Here is a 24503-nt window from a genome sequence, read left to right on the forward strand (position 1 = left end):
ATAAAATTCAATTTTTAGAAATTCTCTTTTACAGGAAATTGATTTTTCGAGAAAAAATATGAATTATTTTTTACTGTTTTGTATCTTAGAATGGCAGCACTGTTATATCGCTGTTTCGATAGTGGAAGCCGCGCGTAATATTAGGACGCTAGACTACGACCTAGACACTTATTTGTTTTGCATGTGCCTATATGGATGTGCCTAAGTGTGCTCTCGTATTGAGACTAATTCTTCTCTTTTGTGAATAAAATATCACCTCGATTGTAAATGAATAGTGAATAATTATTGCCAAAGTTGTAGATCTTTCATAATTGTAAGTAAATGAAAATATTTTCTTAGCAAAAACCGAATTTATAATATGACTGTCGTGCACATGTTTCTGAGAAACGATTTTTTTCGAAAATCATTAATACCGTATTTTTTTTATTTCCAACTATTTTTTTCTTCCTAAATTTATTACTTTCAACTTCTTCATAATTAATTACTGTTTATAATTCATAAGTTTTACTGTTTATACCTATATATAAATTATTTAAAGAAATTCTCTGTTCTATAAAAACGTTCTTTGTTTGTTTTTGAAAAAATTATTTTCCTCACCAAAATTTTAGAAAATAATTGAATTCTGAAAAATTTAATTTTATAGGGTAGTTGCACTAGTGAAAGAATTGATACCAGTAAAAGAACAAATTGATTATTTATCACGATATTTCACAAATTATAACTTTTAGCACTATAAAAAAAATATTTCTGGGTGCGTAATCAGGAAAATATGAATAATAATAAGTTGCAAAATTGTTTCAGAATATTTGTAACGTTTTTCATATAATTTTTGTTATTTTTAGTCACTATTAATTAAATATAAATTTTATTTATTCTTTCACTGGAAAATACAACTGTTCTTTTACTGGTCAAATTTCTTTCACTGGTAAACAATATTTGATGGAAATTTGTTATATTATGTTATATTTATAAAATTTGTATCACAGGCTTCAAAAATTCTTTAGAAATTTTGCTATTCATTGCATATGTTTAAAACGAAATTTAAGAATGTCAATTGAAAATAAAAAATGTCGAAAGTGTACATTTCCTTAAATGTTCTTTCACTGATGCCACTACCCTAACACATTAGGAAAAAATTGAATTCTTTCGTGAAATTTTATTGAAAATAATTTAAGTTTTGCAAAAAATTGTGCTACTTATAAATATAATTGAATTCTTTCGTGAAATTTTATTGAAAATAATTCAATTTTTACCAAGAATTTTACTATTTTATTTATAAAAATAATTGAATTCTTCCAAAGAATGTTATTATTTATGAAAATAATTTAATGTTTTGTAAAATTTTATAACGTATTAAGAAAAAAATTGAATTCTTTCCTGAAATTTTATTGAAAATAATTGAATTTTTGCAAAAATTATACTATACCTATTTATAAAAATAATTGAATTCTTCCAAAGAATGTTATTATTTATGAAAATAATTGATTTATTGCGAAGAATTTTATTAAAATTTTTGAAAATAATAAACAATAATAATTAATTATGTTTTTAGGAAGTGCATTTTTTAAATTTTGAACTTGAAATTTTTCAAAAATTAAAGTTTATATTTTTGAAAATAAGAAGTTTTGTAATTTGCATAATAATAAATTAAAAAATAAAAGAAAAATATGAAAGACGAATTTTAAAAATGAATTTTTCAGGTTCATGGATTGAGACACAATTATAAAATAAAAAAAAAAGAATTAACATGGCCGTGTTGGCTGACCAAAGAAGAGTTCTTAAACTCCTTCTGTGGAAAAACTTTGTTATTCGAAGAAGACATTGGTTAATCAGTTCATTATTTCAAGTCATAATTCCACTTTTGATATTTGGATGTATTCAAATACCTAGAGATAAGCTTACTGGACGATTCAATGATTTCAACTCAAGATTCTCCAACAATGATCAGAAACAAAATATGAGAGACGAATATTTTCCAAAATTAACAAAAAATGAATTCATAGAGGATTTTTTCAGTGCGAAACCTCGATTTTCACTGATTAATTTATATTTTGCACCACAAAATTATTTCACAGAAGATTTAATGAAATTGACTGCTTCCTGTTTATCGTTTCCTAATGAAGGTAAATTCTTGTTTTTTTTTTGTTTAAATGTAATATTGTAATTTATTTATCTTATTTAAAAAACTTAATAAGTAATTTGAAACATTTTTTTAAATAACTTTATAATTTTTATTTTATAAATTTTATAATTTATTATAATCATTTCTTTTTTTTTTTTTATAAATTATTCAATTTTTAATTACATATTGACAGATGTGAAAGGATTTACTTCTGAAAAGGAATTGCTACTTAAATACAGTTCAAACGCAAATGGAGGAGACTATTTGAATGTTAAAGCAATTATTTTCAAAAATGTAAACGCTTTAGAAGGATCAAAACAGCTTTACTATACAATTAGACCGCAAAATATTTACAGGTACTCTAGTGACCATGCAAATTTCGAATATTTTTTACAAGCGTGTCTTGATCAATCGTTTTTGCAAATGAAATTCGGTGCACCTGTGGAGACCAATGTAAGTACAAATTTAAAGTAATTTTACATTAATTAAACACACAAAAAGAATTAACAAAAAAATTACAAAATTAAATTAAAAACTATATATTTAAAATAAAAATATCAAAAATTACAATAATGAAGGATTATTAGGATTATGAGTAGAAAATAAATTAAATAATATTATAACACTATTTTTTAGTAAAGCAAAATTTGTAGCATCAAGAAACAAATTCCATAACTCTATTTTTATTTTTTCATTGAATCGCACTTGAAAGAAGCGTTCAATCTTTATGCTCGATGTTTACAAAATTTGATAGTCGTCCGCCGTTCTATCGCCTCAAGTTATAAACAGTTTAAAAGAAAAATTATACGGTCTTATATTATATTTCTAAGTAAGATTAATTTTTGAAAAATAATTATTACAAAAAAACCTACAAGGATAAATAATTAATTTTAATTTAAACTATAACTATCGAAAGGCCATTCAATGACGTTTTCCGACTATTTAAAAAAAACCGATCATTTCTTTTATATAAAATGCAACATACTTTGATTTTTATAATACGGAAAATACTTAATTTAATTTTTAATATAGAATTAAGATTTTTGAGATATTACATTTTGCAAATTTTTGAAATAAAAGTCATTAAATAATTGAAATTTTATAAAATTTTATTGAAAACAATTAATTTTTAAAGATATTTTATAAAAATTTAAAAAGAACCAATTTTGCAGAAATTTAATTGCAAATTTTAAGAATAATTAAATTCTCAAAAATTTTCAAATGAAAGTTGCTGAAGATTAATTTCAAAAAATTACATTAAACTGTTTTTTGAAAAACTAATTCTTAGAATTTTTCATTATCCTAATTTTTAAAAGATTTAATTATTTTTCAATATTTTTTATTACATAGTTCCGAACATTAAAAAATTTACAAAAAGTTACATTACATTTTTTTTTAAATATTACAATTTTTAGTGAATAAAGAATAATTTCCTTTATCCCAAAAATATTAAGAAGATTAACATTCGACGTTAAAGCTTGATATAATATAATTTCATTTTATTATCAACAGAATTGGTCCGGAAAATCAGGGAAAAGTCAAGAATTTTTATTACAGTACTAAAAAAAATTAAATTTTAGAGAAGAATTATTTTATTTATTTTTTTATAAAGTATTTTAAAAAATTTTCCCCAATTCAATGATATTCAATATCTACTACACGGAGAAAAATATAAAGTAACTTTTACTACTTTTATAGTAAAAAATTTCCGGTAAAGCATTTCTGGTAATTTTTACTACTTTTGGAGTAAAAATTACCAGAAATGCTTTACCGGAAATTTTTTACTATATAAGTAGTAAAGGTTACTTTATATTTTTCTCCGTGTATTTTAATACAAATTTTCAAAACAATTCAATTTTTTTTAAAATATTTTTAAAGAAATTCTACGCAAACATTTAATTATTTTCATAAACAGGGTGTCTAACGGTCAGGGAAGTCAGGGAATTTTTTTGGTCAGGGAAAAGTCAGGAAATGTCAGAGATATTTATTTATTATTAAATATATCAGTTACCATATTTTTGTCCCAAGAAACCAAAAATATAATTAGTAAAAAGTCAAGGAAAGTCAGGGAATTTTTTTTCTCAATCCTTGTTAGACACCCTTATAAATAATAAAATTTTTTACAGTGATTCAATTATTTTCATGAATAATAAAACTCATCGTAGAATTTCAATAATTCTTAATACAATTTTAATCTTATTTCTCAAAAATGCAATTATTCTTAAAAATTGTATTAAAATTCGTCAAAAAATCCAATTATTTAAAATTTTTTTGATATAATTCTTTATGAGAATTCAATTTTGAAGAACATTCATTTATTCAATAAATTATTTATTTTTGTATTTAAATAGTTGAATTTTCGTAGAATATTTTAATTAAAATTTGAATTAAAAATGAATTTCAGTTAAAATTTTAGATAATAATTGAATATTAAATAAGCCTGAATTTTTAGAAATAATTGAATTTTGAAAAGGTTTTTAATTAAAGTTTAAAATCTTTGAAAATTTCAATTTTGCATACTTTTAACTTACAATTCTTTAGAATTAGTTTTTTTGAAAAAGTTTAATTGAATTTTTTTTTAATTATTTGAAGTTTTTATTTTCTAAATATTTAATTAAAGAATTTCCGAATTGAATTCTTGCAACGAATTTTATTAAATTTTTTTTAAATAATTGAATAATTAATATGAAAAATTGTATTATTTATAAAAATAATTGGATTCTTTTGAGAAATTTTATTAAAATAGTAGATTTTGAAATTATTTGAATTTCAGCGAAGAATTTTATTATTTGTGAAATGTAATTGAATTTTTACAACGTAGAGTGTTTTCAGGACCTTAATTTTTGTCAAATAAAATTGTTTATATTGTGGCCTTGGACCCAAGGCCACAATATAAACAATTTTTTTTTTTTTTTATTGAATTTTTACAAAAAATTTTTGAAAATAATTCAGAGTGGCCACATCTAAATATGTAGGATTACATTAAAATATTTCTCAAAACTACTTAATTCTTAGAATTTTTTTTATCATAATTTTTTAAGATTTAATTATTTTGGAATGAAGCAAATAAAAATTTACTTTTTTAGACTTATTAAAATTTCAGATAAATCATGGTCATATTTATAATTAAAATTCTTTAAAAATTTGATTATTTTTGTTTTTTGGAAATATTATACCTTAATAAACTTAAGAAAAAAACATGGACAGTTACAATTATTATTGCCTTAATGCGTTAATTATTGCGTTTACAAGTGTCCCCGAGGAAATTTTCTTACGTACTACATTTTTCTTACATATACTTATTCTAAAACGTCCGCCAAGCGAGGCATCTATCCGACTGAGCTAATCTGTCGGTTCAGTTACAATTATTATAAAAAATTGAATTTTTGTATTTGAACAATTTAATTCTCGAAGAATTATTTAAAATTATTGATTTAGAGATTAAATTTAATAAATTTTACCCATTTTCCGTAAACTTTCATACTTTCCTGTGAAAAGAATTTTGTCAGGGGAAATAATTTTTATGTCATTAAATTGTCAGGGAAATTGATAAACTGACTTGTGACGCTTGTGACCACCCTGTAATTACATTTTATTATTTAGAAGAATAATTGAATTCTTGCAAGGAATTTTTATTACATTTTTTTTAATTCTTGAAATCCTGTTAAGAATTGTATTATTTATGAAAATAAAGGAATTCTTGCAACGAATTTTCTTACATTCTTTTTTAATAATTAAATTCCTTTGAGAAATTTTATTAAAATAGATTTTGAAAATACATATTTAAATTTAAGCAAAGAATTTCATTATTTGTGAAATGTAATTGAATTCTTGTAAAAAATTTTTGAAAATAATTACATTTTTCGAAGAATTACTTAAAATTGTATTAAAAATAATTGAAATTCTGCGAAGAATTTTATTTTTTTTTAAATAATTGAATTAATGTGAAAAATTATATTACTTATAAAAATAACTGAATTCTTGCGAAGGATTTTATTAAACAAGGTGTCTAACGGTCAGGGAAGTCATGGAAAAGTCAGGGAATTTTTTTGGTCAGGGAAAATTCATGCAAAAGTCAGGGAAATTTCTATAAAAATTAAAATTTTTTGTTAATTAAAAATTTTTTTAATTTATCAAATAATTTATCAAAAAAAATATGTCAGTTACCATATTTTTGTCCCAGGAAAGCAAAAATAAAATTAGTAAAAAGTCAAGAAATGTCAGGGAAAAGTCAGGGAATTTTTTTCTGAATCCTTGTTAGACACCCTGTTAAAATTTTTGTAAATAATTTAATTTTTTTTTGGAAAAATTTTATGGAAGTTTAATTTATTATAAGTTATTGAATTTCAAAAGGTTTGAATTAGAAATGTTGAAAATCTTATTTCCCACGAAACAATAAAAATGATTAAATATTTATTTAAAAAAGAAGTTATTGATATTTTTGAATAATTTTACAATTAATTAAATTTGTAAATAAATGTAGTAAAACAGTTTTTTGAGTATCTAATATTTTTTATAGTGAATCAGAATATACTTTAGGGTCAGGGAAAAAGTCAAAATTTTGGCTAGAAATTAAGGAAAGGTCAGGGAAAAACAAAATTAATTTTTTGTGGCAACCCTGATTATTAATGTAACATACAATGTGAAAGTTTTATCAACTTTTTGTGTTACCTAAAAGTAATATTTTTTAATTGCTATATCTTTAATATAATTACTTTTAATTTTTAGATGTCTTTGCAAAAAATGCCTTCACTAGCCTTCAAGGAGAAAAAGTTTGATGACGATTTTTCAATAAAATTCATGTACACAGTTGTTGCAGTTTTGGTATTTTCAATTCAACTCAATGTGGAAATAATTTATCCGTCAAATGAAAAAAATTTGGGAATTAATGTATTTTATTTATCAATTTTTCTTCTTTTTCTAATGATTTAATTAATATAAATATTTATTAATATAAAATAATTTTCCAGGTTTTAATGGCAATGAACGGAGTGAAAAATTATCAAAGTTTATTAAGTTGGCTAATTAGTGGACTGTTATTTAGTGTACTTTATATTGTCCCTCGTGTTATATTTCTCTGCGTATGTTTTTACTCCGACTGTCAGCCACTTTTATATTACGGAAATGCAATTTTAGTGATTTTCATGCATTTTCTTAATATCATTCATCTTTTGTCCTTCGGCTATCATGTGTCTTCGTATTTTTCAAAATGTAAAGTATCTAAATTTTTTAAACTTACTTTTCATTTTCATATTCATATAAAAAATGTTTTCTTAATTATTACATTTTAATTTTCCATTTGTTTTAGCTGTCTTGAGAGTTTTGGCAAACAATTTTATTTATTTAGGAACATTCGGTCTTCAAATATATTTCATGTTTTTGATAAAAAAGTACAATGTGATACCTCCTTATATGGGAATATTTTTTCCCAATTTGCTTCTGTTTCGAATTTACGAGGAAATGTATTCTTATGAAGAGAAAAGTAAGTTTTAGAATTTTAAACATATTCCTTTAATTTTTCATTTATGATTTTAAATCTATTGTAAAATAATGATTGAAAAAAAATAAAATTTGAAATTATTTTCAGTGGAAGGAGTACACTGGAGCAACATGTTTTATGTTGCTGATGTTAATAATACTGAGTCAATAAGTTTAGGAGTCATTGCGATATTTTCAATTCTTGGTACACTGTTTCACTTTCTGCTTGCTTTGTATGTATCGGAAATTTTGCCCGGAAAATATGGAGTTGCAAAACAGCCGCTTTATTTTTTAAAGGTATTTAATATTAAACTTGATTTAAAAAATAATTTTTATTTATAAATTGTAATTTTTCAATAAATTTTAGTGCTTCAAGCAAAACAAAAATTCTTCCCAAAGAATCGACAATGTGGATTATAATAGACAAAATACACTTTTCGAGCCAGTTTCAACAAAGTTCGTTCCTGGTATTCAAATTCGTAATTTAAAAAAATCCTATATTATTGATAGGATCAATCAAACCGTAAGTGACGATTTATTAATAAATTGAAAATTTTTAAAATTACTATATATTATTCGATATTTCATTAAATTGTCTTGCAAACAAGTGGATTTTAGAAATATTTTAGTTTTTGAGTGAACTTTTTTTGAAATAATTGAATTAGAGCAGAATTTTATTTAAAATTTCTAGAAAATAATTGAATTGAAATCTTGAAAATAATTTTTGAGATTTTTTCTTTATGCCCGGGAAAAATAATACATGACCAGGAATTTTTTTTATGAAAAAAAAGATCACCCTTAAATAAAAGATTATTTATTAATAATGAACTAAAATTTTATTCATCTACAGAAAAAGCAAGCTCTTGCTGGAATTTCTATTGACTTCTATAAAGGTGAAATAACAACTTTACTTGGTCACAATGGAGCTGGAAAAACAACATTGATGTCAATTTTAACAGGTTTCGTCAATAAAATTAATAAAATTAAATTAATATAATTTACTAAAAAGAAATTCGTAAAAAAAACTGAGAAAAATATTGTTTTAGGTTTATTGAGTCCTAGTGAAGGATCAGTTTTTATAAACGGAAAGAATATCAGTGAAGAAATGAAGGACATAGTGACTGATTTGGGACTGTGCCCACAGGAAAATATTCTTTTCCCTGACTTGACTGTCTTTGAACAATTGCAATTCTTCTCTATGGTAAATATTTTAACTATAAAAATTAAATTAATCTTTAAATCTCTATAATTAATTCGTCACTTAAAACACTTAAAACAAAATAGTTAAGAAATGGAAACAATACGAAGGCTCAGAGAGATATTGATGTTAAAAGTCTACTTCAGAGATTGAATATTTATGAAAAAATGAAGGAATTTCCCTCAAAACTTTCTGGTGGTCAAAAAAGAAGAGTTTGTCTTGGAATATCATTAATTGGCGATGCTTCGGTTAGTTTTTTAAGCTTATTTAATTAATAAGATTATTATTTGATTAATACAAATTAACTAGTTAATTAGGAACAATTAATTAGGTTATTAATAAAAATTATTAATTAGATAATTAATAACAATTATTGATTGGCTTTTATTTTCTAATTAATAAAAAAACTTTCTTCACGACAATTATTAATTAAATTAAATTATTATTCTTCTAGATATTAATTTTGGACGAACCCACATCAGGAATGGATCCCGAGACAAGAAGAGAATTTTGGGATATTTTATTGGTATGTATGGTGACAAATTTTTGTTTTGTATTTTCATTATTAGTTAAAAAAAATTCTAAAAAGAATTTAAATTATAAAACTTGTAAGAAATAAATATAACGAAATAAATTTTTCATATACCTAATAAAAAAATTGCTCTAGAAATTGAGAGGCGAGAAAACAATTTTGATAAGCACGCACAATATGGAAGAGGCGGACATTCTTGGCGACAGAACTGCTCTCATTGAACAGGGAAAATTGAGAAGCTACGGTACACCTCTGTTCCTGAAAAAGTTTTATGGTAACTTTATTTTACAATAATTAGATACATTGTTTCTTAATGATAATAATAATTTTTAGAGGACATTTTTGTCCAAATTGAAAATAATTAAGTTTGTTAAAGAATTTCATTCCTGGTTTTAAAAAAAATCAAACTTCTCAAGGAGTTTTAATCTAATAAATGTAGTAAATAATAGAAATTTTCAGTCACAATTGAATTTATCCATATGTGTAAAAGTAAAAATTAAAATTAAATAGGGTTGCCACAAAAATTAAAATTTGTTTTTCTTTGATTTTTAGACAAATTTTGACTTCCTCCCTGATTTCTATGAAATCATACTAAATAATATACAATTCATCTTTTTTTATAATAATTCAAATAAAAAATTTATTATTTTTTTTTCAAATTTTATTTGAATTATTATAAATTGAATTATTATTAAATAATAATTAATGAATTGTATTATTTAGTATGATTTCATGGAAATCAGGGAGGAAGTCAAAATTTGTCTAAAAATCAGGGAAAATCAAATTTTAATTTTTGTGGCAACCCTATTTAATTTTAATTTTTACTTTAATGTTATTTTAAATTTCTTATTTGGTGTATTCCACGTCAGTTCAACACAAAAAATTTTATTAGGTTTTGGGATTCGGTTGAAATTGGGTAGATTATATCCTCTGGTGGTAATAAATAAAATCCTTAAGCGATTTTAAAAAATTTCAAAAATTGGCGGACATATTGGATTTTTAATTTTTTTGTACTTTTTTTTTGAAAAATATATATCTCTGCTTGTTCTTAACGGATTTTAGTTTATGACCTCTTAAATTGTTCGTATTGAAATATACTTTTATTTAAAAAATTAAAATTAAAAAAATTATTTAAATTTTTTGTTTAAAAAATTAATTTCATTTTTTGAAAAGCCATAGAAAAAATATGCTACCTTCAATTTTGATCATTTTTTTACCATTTGTAGCCATAAATGTGTTGAACTTGTCCTGAATTTTTCATCTTGGGACAGCCAGTAGTTTTTGAGAAAAAAAATAAAACGTAAATCCTCGCATAGCGTTGTAGCGCTCAGTTTTAATGCCGCACGATTGTAAATGGAATTTTAATGAAAGTACGAGTTTTTATTAACCCTAGAACTAAAATATGATTTTTTTATAGACTAACGAAAAACTGGGGTGGTTTGGTACCCCAGATTTGAAAAAATTGTAAAAGTTTTCCTTTTTTGTAATTTTTTTAATTTGTCAACAATGTGGCTAATTTGAAAAAATTAAACGGATTTTAAAAGGTAAATAAAGAAAAACTGTAAGACCTCGGAAACTCCCCCGTAAAAAATAGAAACCTCCTTTGTAATAAATGATTTTGATTCTATTTTAAAATCATTTAACATTTGTATATATTGTAAATAATATTTAAATTTTCAAGTTGCCTTAATCAAAATAAAATTGTCTCTATTTACCTTTTAATATCCGTTTAATTTTTTTAAATTAGCCACATTGTTGACAAATTAAAAAAATTACAAAAAAGGTAACCTTTTACAATTGTTTCAAATCTGGGGTACCAAACCACCCCAGTTTTTCGTTAGTCTATAAAAAAATCATATTTTAGTTCTAGGTTTAATAAAAACTCGTACTTTCATTAAAATTCCATTTACAATCGTGCGGCATTAAAACTGAGCGCTACAGCGCTATGCGAGGATTTACGTTTTATTTTTTTTCTCAAAAACTACTGGCTGTCCCACGATGAAAATTTTAGGACAAGTTCAACACATTTATGGCTACAAATGGTAAAAAAATGATCAAAATTGAAGGTAGCATATTTTTTCTATGGCTTTTCAAAAAATTAAATTAATTTTTTAAACAAAAAATTTAAATAATTTTCTTAATTTTAATTTTTTAAATAAAAGTATATTTCAATACGAACAATTTAAGAGGTCATAAACTAAAATCCGTTAAGAACAAGCAGAGATATATATTTTTCAAAAAAAAGTACAAAAAAATTAAAAATCCAATATGTCCGCCAATTTTTGAAATTTTTTAAAATCGCTTGGGGATTTTATTTATTACCACCAGAGGATATAATCTACCCAATTTCAACCGAGTCCCAAAACCTAATAAAATTTTTTGTGTTGAACTGACGTGGAATACACCATTTTACTCAAATTTTAATGTTAATTTTATTTTGAGTTTTATTTTTCGTTTTTAATGTCTAATTTCAGTTTTGTAGTTTCCATATATATTACGGTTTGATAGACGTTTGTAACTCATTTTCATTGTATTTAATAATTATTTTCTTTTATGTACTTTCCACATTATTATTCATTTCTTGATTTCTTGCGAAATTGTTCATAATTTAAAATCCTTTTTTTTGTCATTAGGTGGAGGCAACATGGAGGTAACGTTATCCACAGAAGATGTGTGTGACATTGATAGGATAATAAATCAACTACCGGACCAAAGTCGATTAATTAATTCCGATCAAGGGAAAATTATTTTCAGTGTTCCTTTCACTGAGCAATTGCCCGAACATTTGGACAGAATTGAAGAAAAAAAACATGATCTCGGAATTACTGGAATTAGTGTATCACTAATAACTTTGGAACAAGTTTTCCTTCGGTATATTCTTTTATATTCAGTATTTATCTTTCTTTTCTTTCTTATTATCTATTTTTCATTATCCCTGTTTTTTTATTTGCATAATTAACAAGCCTACAGTTTTAATAATATTTTTTTATTTATTGAATTAACTTAATTAGTAATTAAGAATTCATTAAATTATTAACTTTACAAATTAATGTTCGATTAATTGAAGCAAAATAAAAGACTGATTACTGTTTAATAAATAGTGCGACGAAGGAAGATAACGACAATTTGGAAGAGAAGAATTTTCCTGTAGAAAAATTTGATAAGATTGAAGGATTTGAACGTTTTAAGCAATCATTCATTGCACTTATTTTGAAAAAATGTGCATACGTGAGGAAAAACATAATTACACATTTGCTTATGGTACACATATTTAGTTAATTAATTTAATTAATATTTAATTATTATTTACTTTTTATTTATTGCATTGTATATTAAATATTGAGACATTTCTTTTTAGATTATCATTCCTCTCTTGAGTATTTTCGCAATCCGAGCGACATTCATTGATTCCGGTGAAATACAAAATGTTTCTTTTCGTCTCGACATGTACAGCAATCCACAAGTTTTCTATTCTTCAAATGATTATACGGATTATTACGGAGAAAAATATAAGACGATAGTTGAAAATTTGAATGGACGAGCAACAGAAGTAAATGACAACGTCAGCAACGGTATATTTTTATTAATATTTGAAAATTCAGGAATAAATATTCACACTTTTCGCAAATTTACAAAATAATTAATAACTCATTAAAATTTCCAAAAATTCCATTATTGTATAGAATAAATAAAATATAAATTATTTTCTAAAATTACTTGATTTTTATTGTTTCAGCGATTGTAAATTTTGGCAGAAAAGATTACGCGGATTATAGAAATAATTTAATTGGCGGAGCAGAATTTAAGACAGAACAATTTACATACAAGAAAGAAGTGAATGTGTTATATTCAGAATACGTGGATAACAGTGTGCAAATAATGATTAATTTGGTTTCAAATACAATTCTCAAAAAGTTACTTGGAGACGATCATCAAATTTATGCATCGAGGGAACAACTTCGAAATGAAAACTCTTTTAAATTTTATTATCATAATGATACTTACAATTATGTTAGAGCACTTTTGATGCTTTTATGTCTATCGCCGACATTTGCACTTTATGTGATTCAACCATTAAAAGAATCAATTACAGGACTGAAAAAACTTCAAAAAATGACTGGAGTAACGGGCTACTTATATTGGGGAAGTTTTTATCTTTTTGATCTTTTCTTCTTTCTATTGACGATTATTATTGTTTACATATTTGGATTTTACATCATGGACATAAATGGCAATCTTCAATTATTCCATTCAACCGAAATAGGTATGTTTTACTCAATTTGTACATAAGGATATGAATTGTAGACTTTAATTCATTTTTTTAAATATATTTTTTTAAATTAGTAGTTTTTATAAGATAACAGTAGTAAAAAATTTTGACAATAAAAAAGAAATAAAATGATATAACATAAAAAGGAAATGAAAATGATATAACAATTTATATTGCAGGTGTAATGTTTCTCTTGCTAATATTATTCGCCTTGAATATGCTGCCCTTTATTTATATGTTTAGTTTTTGGAGTAAGAAAACAAGCATTATTTTCAGCGTTCTAACGTTTTTGCCTGCATTATTACGTGAGTATCAAAAAAGGAATTCTTTTTTATGGAGAGGTGTGGAAGAGGCGTGAATGATTGGGGGGAAGAATGGGGGACTGGGCAGATAATAAAATGGATTTTGGATGAAAGTGGACAGGGGGTGAGATGGATGAAAGAACTGGATGAGAAAAGAGAAATGTATGTGGTTTAAAGAGGGGAATAAATGGGGTGGGTTTCGTATAGCTCGATTTTTAATTAAAACGATAAAGCCACAATGGGCACAATAAAAACAGGAAACGGAAGCCCAGGCACTGGAGAGAGAGAGAGAAAATTTTTGCGTTTTTGTTTTTGCGTTCTTGAATAGTTTGTAAGGTTTTGTATTATAGTTTAAGCGTTAATGTATTTAGCTATAAGAACAATGTATATGGATCCTCGAACCCTGATATTGCAGGGAGAGTAAATAAATATATAAATATATATAAATTAAAAAATGATGAATAGAAAAAGTGCGACTTTCGGAGAATTAAATAGAAAATTAATAATTTTTCAGTTGCTTTAGAATGGATCGTTTTTAAAACTTTAAGGGGAAATACAAGTTACAAGTTAGCTTTAGAGCAAAGAGCAATTGAGAAAAAGTTTTTCATGATTATGCCATCACTAAGCTTCTTTTATGGAGTATATTCATTCTTTGAAATTGCAACTAGAAATGCCGACTGTCGAAGAATGCCTGAATTTTATTTATATCACATTTGTTCAACTTCTAGAAGAAACGATTGTTGTGGTATGATTATAAATTTTTAATTCCTTTTCGTATTGAATTCTATTCTTTCTTATTTCCTAAATTCTATCATTTTTTTATGTTACTGAATTTTTATTAGATCTCAATTGTTCGGGAGGACAGTGTGAAAAATATTTCGACTATTTCAACAATTCCAAAGTCTCTGATAGCTTAGAAAAAAGTATATTATATTTGTGCCTGACTCCGTTCATATATTTCACAATTATTGGAATATTGGAAAAAAAATTAATTCCAAGATTATTTATAAAGATCAAAAACATAGTCCCAACTGGAGCAACTCAGAGAGTAGACGATCAAGTAAAAGCGGAGAAGATTTTTGTCGCTTCTGAGATCAACAAATTCAAAAAGCAAGGTAAGTATTTTTTTCTTAGAAATAATTCAGTAAATGTATAAATATTTACAATTTTAATTTTAATCAATAATTAGAAAGAAAAATTCTTAACAGAATATTAATTATAAAAGAAAATTAAAATTATATTATTATAGATTATAATATTAAATTATATAATTTAATTTACAGATAACCCCTCAGAAATTCAAAGATCGTTCAAATATAATCAGTTTTTAAATGATAACAAAAGTAATAATTCAATTTATTTGGCCTATGAATTGAGTAAATACTATGGAAGTCTTGCTGCGGTGAAGGAAATTAGTTTCAGTGTGAAGAAGAAAGAATGTTTTGGATTATTGGGTGTTAATGGCGCAGGAAAAAGTACAGCATTTCGATTACTCACTGGAGAAGAGTTTCCTAATACTGGTATTATGTATTTGAATGGAAAAGAAATTTCCAAAAACAGAGAAGAGGTACAAGAAAAATTAATTAAATCTTTTCTTTTTTAAATTGCAAAAAAAAAGTGTTCCCTTTAAATTCAAACTCTAAATTCACTTGAAAAATCGAATTTTCTTCATTCTAAAAATTATTTAATCGTATAATTTTTGTCATTTCTAGTATTTGGAACAAATGGGATACTGTCCACAAAATTCTGCTCTACTTGAATCGTTGAATTCTGAAGATCATCTAGAATTATTTGCATTACTTCGAGGCGTACCAAGAGATCAAGTAAAAAGTGAAGTTGACAAATGGATAAAAAGATTGAGTAAATATTTTTTAATTACTCTTCAACAAATTAAGTTTAATGAAAGTTATATTACTACTTTAATTATTTTTCTTGCACAATTAATCAATTTTCTTAAAATCAAAAAAGAAGTATTTAATTATTACAATTATTTTCTAAACAAATTACTTGAGAATAAAATGTGATGTGAAATTTTTCAGAATTGAATCTTTGCGCAAATCAACCAAGCGGAACTTATAGCGGTGGAAATAAGCGTCGATTAAGTATCGCAATTGCTTTAATTGGAAATCCTAATCTCGTTTTAATGGATGAACCAACAACTGGAGTTGATCCTGCAGCGCGAAGATACATGTGGCACGTGATTAAATCCTGCCAATCAGGAGGACAGTCCTTCATTTTTACATCCCATAGGTAAAAAAAGAATTTTCATAAAATTTACTATTTTTTATTTAAAGGTATTTTTAATTTAAAAATAATACGGGAATAAATCAAATTTATCTTTTAATTTAATTATTTTTAAATATTAAAAAAATAGTATATTACAATTTTACTAAAAAATTAATTTTCAAATTCAAAGCGCTGTTAAATTGTAAATTTTTGAGTTTCACAAAAAATTTAAATTTATCGATCTTTTAATATTTAACATTGAATTTATTATTTCCTGTAGTATGGAGGAGTGTGAAGCTCTTTGCAATCGTTTAGCTATAATGATAAATGGATCTATAATAGCAATTGGAGCGACTCAACAACTGAAACACAAGTTTGAAGCAGGCTTCAACATAAATGTTAAACTAAATCCTGAAAGAACCGAGGAAAATGTACGAAGCATCAAAAACCTTATTGAAAAGTCTATAATATGTGATCTTTGTGATGAACACATGGTAAGTATTAAAAAAGATCATTCATTACGTTTTCTAATATTTAAAATGCAATTATATAATTAAATTAATGTGGAACATTTTTATTTTCTTCAGTAATTTTTTTTCAAAATCTTTTCAAAATTTATAATTATAATATATTAGTCATAATTAATAGCTTTTCTAATTAACATTTTTTACAGACTTGCATTACTTACCACGTGAGAAATTCAAGCATAAAATGGAGAAAAATGTACAGCGTCATGCAAAATTTAAAAGAAAAGTACAATTGTATAGTAGATTATACAATTACGTCTGGCACTCTGGAGCAATTATTTTTACAGTGTGCTCGATCACATGAAAAACCGATAAAAGTTGAAATTTAAATGAGATTGAGAATATTTTCCATTAAGAATAACTGATTATCTTTATACCTTCGAAAACTTATTTTGAAAAAAATTTTATGATAACACCTAATAAGAGTAATAATTAATAAAATTAATTATTAAAAATGTTAATAATAAATAATGGATCAAGGATATTAAATGTAAAAATTTGAATAAGATATAAATTTAAATATATTTTTAACACAATATTACAAAAACAACAAGCGCTTAGACAGCGATAGTCACAATTGACTCAATCACAGAAAGTTTTTGGCGATAATCATTAAACATATTAAAAAGACGCATGTCTTGAAAAAAATTCACTCCAACTCTTCTTTTTTTGTACGAAGTGCAGCAATTAATTAATTTCCATATAATACATGGAAAATGTTTTTTTTATATATATAATTTGTTTTTTTACTTTAATATAATTTTTAATATAATATACGAGTATAAAAGGACATGCAAAAAATTTCATGCTTCATTTTCTTTTATAATATCGCCAAAAAAAATTCCTACATATATAATAATATATAGTCTATGTAAAACTTAAGTTTTTAACAATACAGTTTCTTAGATCGAGGACGATATGTATATGATTTGTTTTAACTATATAATAATAAATACATTTATACTAGAGTGATTTAACTGTATTCTTGCGAATTTTCCTGATGATCCTGTGCGTTTTCACTATTCTTTGACTTTTCATCATTATCTTGAGGTAGCTCAGCCTTCGTGGCTAATTTTAATACGTGCACCCATCTGCGATAATAATTTATCAAATAATTAATAAGATAATTCGATTATTATATTATTATTGCGCGCGAAACGCACTGTTCAATTTGTTGTTATTATGCAAATTACAAAATTTTTTATTTTAAATATTAACTTAAATTGTAATAAAATTTTCTAAAAAATTCAATTATTCTCAAAAGTTTTGATCAAATGATTTATAAGAATTTAATCATTTTTATAAATAATAAATTTCTTCGCATGAATTGAAGTATTTTCAGTACAATTTTTACAAAAAATATGTCGAAAGAGTTCAGTTAGTTTGAAAAATTGTAATAAAATTCTAAGAAGAATTCAATTATTTTCAAAACATTTTAATACAATTTCAATAATAAAATGTAAAATTATAATTATTAATATACATGATTATTTTGAAAATTAAAAAAAAATCTTTGTAAAATTCAATTATAATGAACATTTTTAATTAAAAAATTATAACAAAATTACATTATTTTCTAAAAGTTAAAGAATTTATCGAAAGAATTCAATTATTTTCTTAACAAAATTCTTTGAATGAATTCTTGTATTTAAAAAAAATTGTAATAAGATTCTGAGAAGAATTTATTTCCTAAAGTTTTAATGAAATTCAATAATCAAATGTTTAGTTGCAATTATTAACAAACATGTTTATTTTAAAAATTTGTAACTTATTTTAATTGATTTCTAATAAATTTCAGTTAATTAAAAAATTTTGTTTTTAAAAATCTTGTTTTTTCTTTCTTAATTTTTTGGTGATAATTTTTTTTTAAATTAAAAAATTAATTAATTTTTTATGCTAATTTTGTAACTTTTATTAATTTTAAATATCAGGGTGGCCACAAGATTGACTTTATCAATTTCCCTGACATTTTACTGACATAACAACAAAAACAACAAAAACTGACAAAATTTTTTTTCTTTAGAGCAAAAAATGTATTGCATGACCGTCTTAATTTCTTTAATTGCCCTGACAAAAAAATTTTTCCTGACATTTTCCTGACATTTCCCTGACTTAACTGACAAAATATTTTTTTCCCTGACATTTTCTTGACTTTACTGACTTTACTGACATGTGGCCCACCCTGAATATGAAATAATTCAAATTTTGCATAGGAATTTCTTAAAATAATTGAATTTCTGAAAAGAATTTAATCGAAATATTTGAAAATAATTAAATTTATTTGAAGAATTTAATTAAGATTGTATTCAAATAATTTGAATATTTAATATAAAGAATTTTATCAACATTTTTGAGAATAATTTAATTCATTAGAAAAATTTTAGTACAATTTTTAAAAATAATTGAATCCTTTCGAAAAATTTTATTAAAATTGTAACTATTGAATTCTTTCATTTATGAAAATAATTAAATTCTTTCCAAGAATTTAATCAAAATTATATTGAAAATAAGAGTAAAATAATTTAATTCTTTCGAGGAATTTAATAAAAATTGTATTGCAAATAATTTATCAATATTTTAAAAAATAATAGACATTACAATTTTATTTAAAATTTTTAATAAAAATTGGGTAGAAAATAATTTAATTCAAAATTTGTATTGAGAACAATTAAAATTGTGCGAAGAATTTTATCCAAATTTCTCAAAATAATTGAATTCTTTTGTGAAACCTTATTAAAATTGTATTGAAAATAATTTAATTTTATTGAAGAATTTTATTATTTATAAAAATAATTTAATTCTAGCAAAGAATTATTTTATATTAAAATTGTAGTTTCAATAATTGAATTCCTGTGAACAAATTTATTATTTATGAAAATAATGAATAATAAAAATAAGGTAACTAAATTTGTTATTTTTGAATCTGAAATTATTCATAAATTGAAATTAATATTTAAAAATAAAAAAATGGTGTAGTAATTTGCATAATAATAAATATAAAATTCAATTGAATTTTGAAAAATGTTATTTTTTTCTTCCATTAATTATTTTATTGATACTCACTTTTCTTTGTTTTCCTGCGACGATGCTTGAAGATAATAACCCTTTCGCGAGTGATGAATCTTAAAAGCTCTGATTCGATCTTTTGAATTTAATGGATCCTCGTCGGGCAATTCTTTTCCCTCGATAACTATGAAACCGGGCAGGGGTGTTGCAGTCATTGCCATATTTTCCGAATCCGATTTAAATGTATAGAGTACAAAATCCGTATGAAGCGAAAACCATCTTCTCGTCCAATGTTTACTTGCTTGTGTTTTGAGTAATAAATAACCGGAAAAAACCGATGGTGCACTTGCTGATACTTGAAGTAAACTTGGAACAGGCGAAGTGGGTGATTTCGTTAATGGTTGCGTTAACGCTGCATAACATAATCTACACACTCTCATATGCTTATTGTCCTCGAATAATAATTTTTGGTTTGAGCATTTACTGCAGACAATCTGAAAAGCAAATCATTTGTCACGAAAAAGAAAAACAGTATTCTAAAATTCATTTAAAAACGAAACAACGTTTCTAATAATAATAAAAATTGTAATAATAAATATTTTTTCGTATCACTTACAATTCCACACGATCTGCAATTATGTCTTCGTTTCATAACGGAGAATAAAGTTTCGCAAACCATGCATCTATTAACATCGTCAGTTTTAACTAAATTATTTTTCTCTTCACCAGTTTTTAAACTCGCCTTTCGTCTCATAATCTCGTGCATTGTCTCGAATAGTGCATCAAGCCATGCGGCCTTATCCGCCGCAGAATGAGTATATAATTCGACGTTTTTATTATCATCTCTTATATAAAATGTATTAGCAGTTTCCAAATTATCGCCTTCAATTATTTCAAGATTTTCTACGAGAAATTTTGCTCTCAAACGATAAATTGGTCCAGGAATCAGTCTCAATGAGCACAGCAAAAGTATATCACTGAACTGCAGGAAAAATAGAAACAGAAGAAAATTAAAAATTAATTTAATTAAAATTTTAAAAAAAGAACTGAAGAAAAATAATTTTTCTGGATTAAAAAGAGAAGGAAAAAATATAATAAATAATAAAAATAAGAAATAAATAAATATTAGAAAAATTTTTCTTTAATTTTTACTATATAAAAAAATTGATCAGAAAAATTTATTATACTTGAAAATAATTGAATAATAGAATTATTTACTTTGTCTACTATTAGAAATTACATTTTTAGTGGAAAATTTTACTTTCATAATTTAAAGGAAAAATTGTAAAAAGAAACCAAAGAAAAGATTTAGGTATGAAATCGTTGAAATTGTTTGCAAATTGTTTTCACCTTTTTTCTAATTTTCCTAATTTTATGAGGGAAAAAAATTTATGTATTTTGTAAATTGCAAATTTAGAAATTTTTGTTTTATGAATAAAGAATTAAATTTTTTTAATTCAAGGGGAAAAAATTGCAAATTTTAAAAATAATTTTCAATGAGGAATTTAATTTTGTACCTATTTCAGAAGGAAAATATGCGAATTACAAGAATTGCAACTACAGATTACAAAATTACAATTTTTTTTGGAAAAATTTGCAAATTTCAAAAATTCTAAATGCATGTGAAAATAATTACAATTACAAATTAATTACTCAAAGTGCTCCTCAAAATTATTTTTATATATTAAATAAAACTAATTTTCGTAATTTTATAGAAAAGAAACTTCTAAATTTCAAAAATTACAAATCTCGAAATAATTTTTAAAGGAAGAATTTAATTTTGTAATTTATAATGGAAATTAGCAAATTACTAGCAATAATTTGTAATTGATAAGAAAAAAAATTGTAACTCACTAGAAATAAATGCCTTTCTTGATGATCACCACTTCGAGCAGATATTTTAACGATCCTTCCTTCTTTAACGAGTTCACGTGTCGCACTAACTAAATCAGTAGAATCATAAATGCTCTCCTGGATCTCCAAAAGTTTTTTGAATTTATCAATTTTCTTCATAGCTTCATTCGTGTGATTCGCTGCCGTTGATACCAATTCCAAAGCCTCTGTAATAAAGAAGAGATAAAAAATATAGAAAGAAATTAAATTATAATGAATTATGATAGAATAATAATAAGAGATTTAAATTTTCATTCAATTAAAATTAAATTTTAAAAATTCAAAATAATAAATAAATTTCTGCTTATTCAAAAATAAAATTACTTATTGGTTTATTATCCTAAATTTTTTATCTTAAAATGAAAGAAATATTTTTTTGTGCTCCAATAATTTTTTAAATTACTGAAGTTAAATGAAAAATATTCTAATTGAACATTTAGTTAAAAATTAAGTTTTTTATTATATAAAAAAACAATATTGTGTAATCAAATTTTAAAAGAAAAGTTCACTTCCTCGACAAATTAGTTTATCCTAATTTACTGGAATTCAACTACTTAAAGAATACTTTTAATTGTTTTCCAAATGAAATAAATATCAAAATATGTTAATAAGAATATTCTTAAATTTTGAATTTATTAATAAAAAAATGAATTCATTACTGAAAATAAACAAATTTGTTGATTAATTTTTGAAAATAATATAAATTAAAATGTAAAACAATTAGAGGGAAAAAATGTTGTTGAAAATTTGTAGTTTTTGTTCTTAAATTTTTTCTCCTTTTTCAATTTGAATTCTATTATAAAAATTTCAAAAATCAACCTCAATCTTTGAATGATTTCATATTCAAAATTTAAAAAAATTCATTTATGAACAAATTAATTAGTATTAGGTATTTATTATTTTCTAAAATATATTAATAAAATTAATAAAATTCATTGAAAATATATTGAAAATAATTGAATTCTTGAGAAGAATTTTATGATTTTTTTAAAATATAATTCAATTCAATTTTATGATTTTTTTAAAAATATAATTGAATTCAATTATATTAAAAAAAAATCATAAAAGTCTTCTCAAGAATTCAATTATTTCCAAATTTTTATAAAATTCGTCGAAAAAATTCAAATTATTCTCAAAAGTTTTGATACAATTCTTTATAAGAATTCAATTATTTTCAATACAATTTTAACTGAATTCCTCGAAAGAATTTATCTTTGAAACAATTAAATTATTTTCAAAAATTCTAATAAAATTTTTCGAAGGAATTCAGTTATTTTGAATACTATTTTAATAAAATTTCTCGAAGAAATTCATTTGTTTTTTAAACCGTTAATAAAATTCCTTGAAAGTATTTAATTACCTATTTTCAAAAATTTTGATAAAATTCTTTAGAAGAGTTAAAAATTTCATTACAATTTTAATTAAATTCATTGAAAGAATTTATTATCAAAAGTTTTTAATAAAATTCATCTAAACAATTGAATTTTTTTAAAAATTTTTAAAAAATTTAATGCGAGAATCAAATTATTTGGGATTAGAAATTATAAAAGTTAATCAAATTAGGATATTTTTTTTAAAACAAAAATGTCATCTTTAAAAATAAAAAAAGATCACATTCATTAACGCAAAATTTTGGAAAATAATAGAATTTATAAATTTTTTTTGCAAAAATATCTCTGCAAAACTTATTCTCTAAGTAAGTAAATAATAAATCTGAATTAGTAAAAATTTGAACTTATTAGAACAAAAGTGAAACAAAATTTTTTAAATAGAACATCATTTAAAATTAATTTACTGTGGCTGATGTCCGCAACGTTTTTAAAAACTAAAACGAAAAAATATTGTGACGATTTATTTTATTTTGGCTTTAAATTCATGTTTACTTTTGAGCGATTGTTTTTTAAGTAACAATTAGATTTTTAAAAATCGAAGCACATGAAAATGTGCCTCATAATTTACTTTACTTTTCATAGTTGATACAGAAATTTCTTAAAAATATTTAAACAAAAAAATTTCGTTTATTTGAATGTTAAAAATTTTAGAGCAATGAAAAAAATGTAAAAGATTCTCACTTTTCGTATCTTCATAATCGGGATTATCCTTGGTAAGATTCTTCAAATAATCCTTAATAAGTAATTCATATCTCGGCAATCGTTGAATAGGACTGAGCATATGATGTGACAATGTTAATCTTCCGCACTCCTCAAGTTTTTGTATTTCATTGATAATTGCCGCAAAACGTGGCACTTTCCCTTGTAAATTATTAATAAGATTCATTGCGTAATCAAAATTTTTCACATATTCCGTATACATTTTTAAGAATGGCGCAAAATTCTTCATAATATCACCAATACGTGAATTCGTCTCCCATAATTTCATTCTCTCCTCGAGTTGTGGTAATAAAAAATCATTGTGAAATTTATAAATTGATTTAATATTTGAAAACATATGTTGTACCGTTTCAATTGGAAACATTGGATGTGCACGATTTTCTTGATCAACACGAAATTGAAATACTTGATCAATTAAATGTAAAATATTCACATATTTCTTTTCTGTCGCGAGTAATTCCTCAGCAACTTGATGTGCCTTCTTTTTCTTTGAATCACAATGCTCCTGTTTTGTTGTTGACAATAATTTTTCATTTGCCAAATCATTAGGCTGATTATTAATAATTGTTGTGATTTCCGTTGAACGATTCTCGTCCGATTCTTCTTCACTCTCTGACTCGCTCACCGCGTAATCCTCGAGTATAAACTGATGTGAACTCCTCTCTGCTGCCTTGTATCTAAAAAAAATTTTTGCAATTAGAAATATATATTAATGATATTTTTTTTGGAAATTTTTCTTTTCTATTAATTGTCTCTTGATTCTGTTTTCAGAGGAGAGAATTTAAAATTCGCGAATAAAAAATTGATACAATTTTAATTTCAGGAGTTTCTTTCGAGA

The 24503-nt window shown here is 23.8% G+C and overlaps 2 protein-coding genes across 4 annotated transcripts in view; one reads left to right on the forward strand and one right to left on the reverse strand.

The window, feature by feature from the left end:
- On the forward strand, positions 1–17627 carry LOC122497594 (phospholipid-transporting ATPase ABCA1-like). Its single transcript, XM_043604817.1, has 25 exons — positions 1–313; positions 1701–2123; positions 2316–2575; positions 6851–7012; positions 7093–7333; positions 7431–7604; positions 7710–7897; positions 7968–8123; positions 8451–8559; positions 8647–8801; positions 8885–9046; positions 9253–9324; positions 9466–9604; positions 11964–12201; positions 12432–12591; positions 12689–12902; positions 13067–13594; positions 13780–13905; positions 14417–14647; positions 14745–15017; positions 15186–15469; positions 15615–15762; positions 15942–16152; positions 16409–16622; positions 16802–17627. Exons 2-25 carry the CDS (start codon positions 1748–1750, stop codon positions 16982–16984), a joined length of 5004 nt encoding a protein of 1667 aa, XP_043460752.1. The 5' UTR covers positions 1–313; positions 1701–1747; the 3' UTR covers positions 16985–17627.
- The window catches only part of LOC122497596 (FYVE, RhoGEF and PH domain-containing protein 4-like), a 10979-nt gene continuing 3634 nt past the window's right edge, over positions 17159–24503 (reverse strand). For all 3 annotated transcript variants that reach the window (XM_043604822.1, XM_043604820.1, XM_043604819.1), the window contains exons 3-7: positions 23627–24342; positions 21516–21721; positions 20278–20643; positions 19719–20155; positions 17159–17746 (exon numbers count right to left, since the gene is read on the reverse strand). In XM_043604822.1, coding sequence (XP_043460757.1) covers positions 17629–17746; positions 19719–20155; positions 20278–20643; positions 21516–21721; positions 23627–24342 — 1843 coding nt within the window. In that variant the 3' untranslated portion in view covers positions 17159–17628. The remainder of the gene's footprint in view (positions 17747–19718; positions 20156–20277; positions 20644–21515; positions 21722–23626; positions 24343–24503) is intronic.

This window comes from Leptopilina heterotoma, unplaced genomic scaffold (assembly GCF_015476425.1).
Source record: "Leptopilina heterotoma isolate Lh14 unplaced genomic scaffold, ASM1547642v1 Lhet_134, whole genome shotgun sequence".
NCBI classification, from domain to species: domain Eukaryota; kingdom Metazoa; phylum Arthropoda; class Insecta; order Hymenoptera; family Figitidae; genus Leptopilina; species Leptopilina heterotoma.

Bases quoted from the DNA above. Each gene is read 5' to 3' on its own strand.
- LOC122497594 (XM_043604817.1), top strand. From the start codon at position 1,748: ATGGCCGTGTTGGCTGACCAAAGAAGAGTTCTTAAACTCCTTCTGTGG. The intron at 7,013-7,092 runs GTATTTTATTTA...ATAATTTTCCAG, and splicing joins AAAAAAATTTGGGAATTAAT to GTTTTAATGGCAATGAACGG. The intron at 16,623-16,801 runs GTAAGTATTAAA...CATTTTTTACAG, and splicing joins ATCTTTGTGATGAACACATG to ACTTGCATTACTTACCACGT.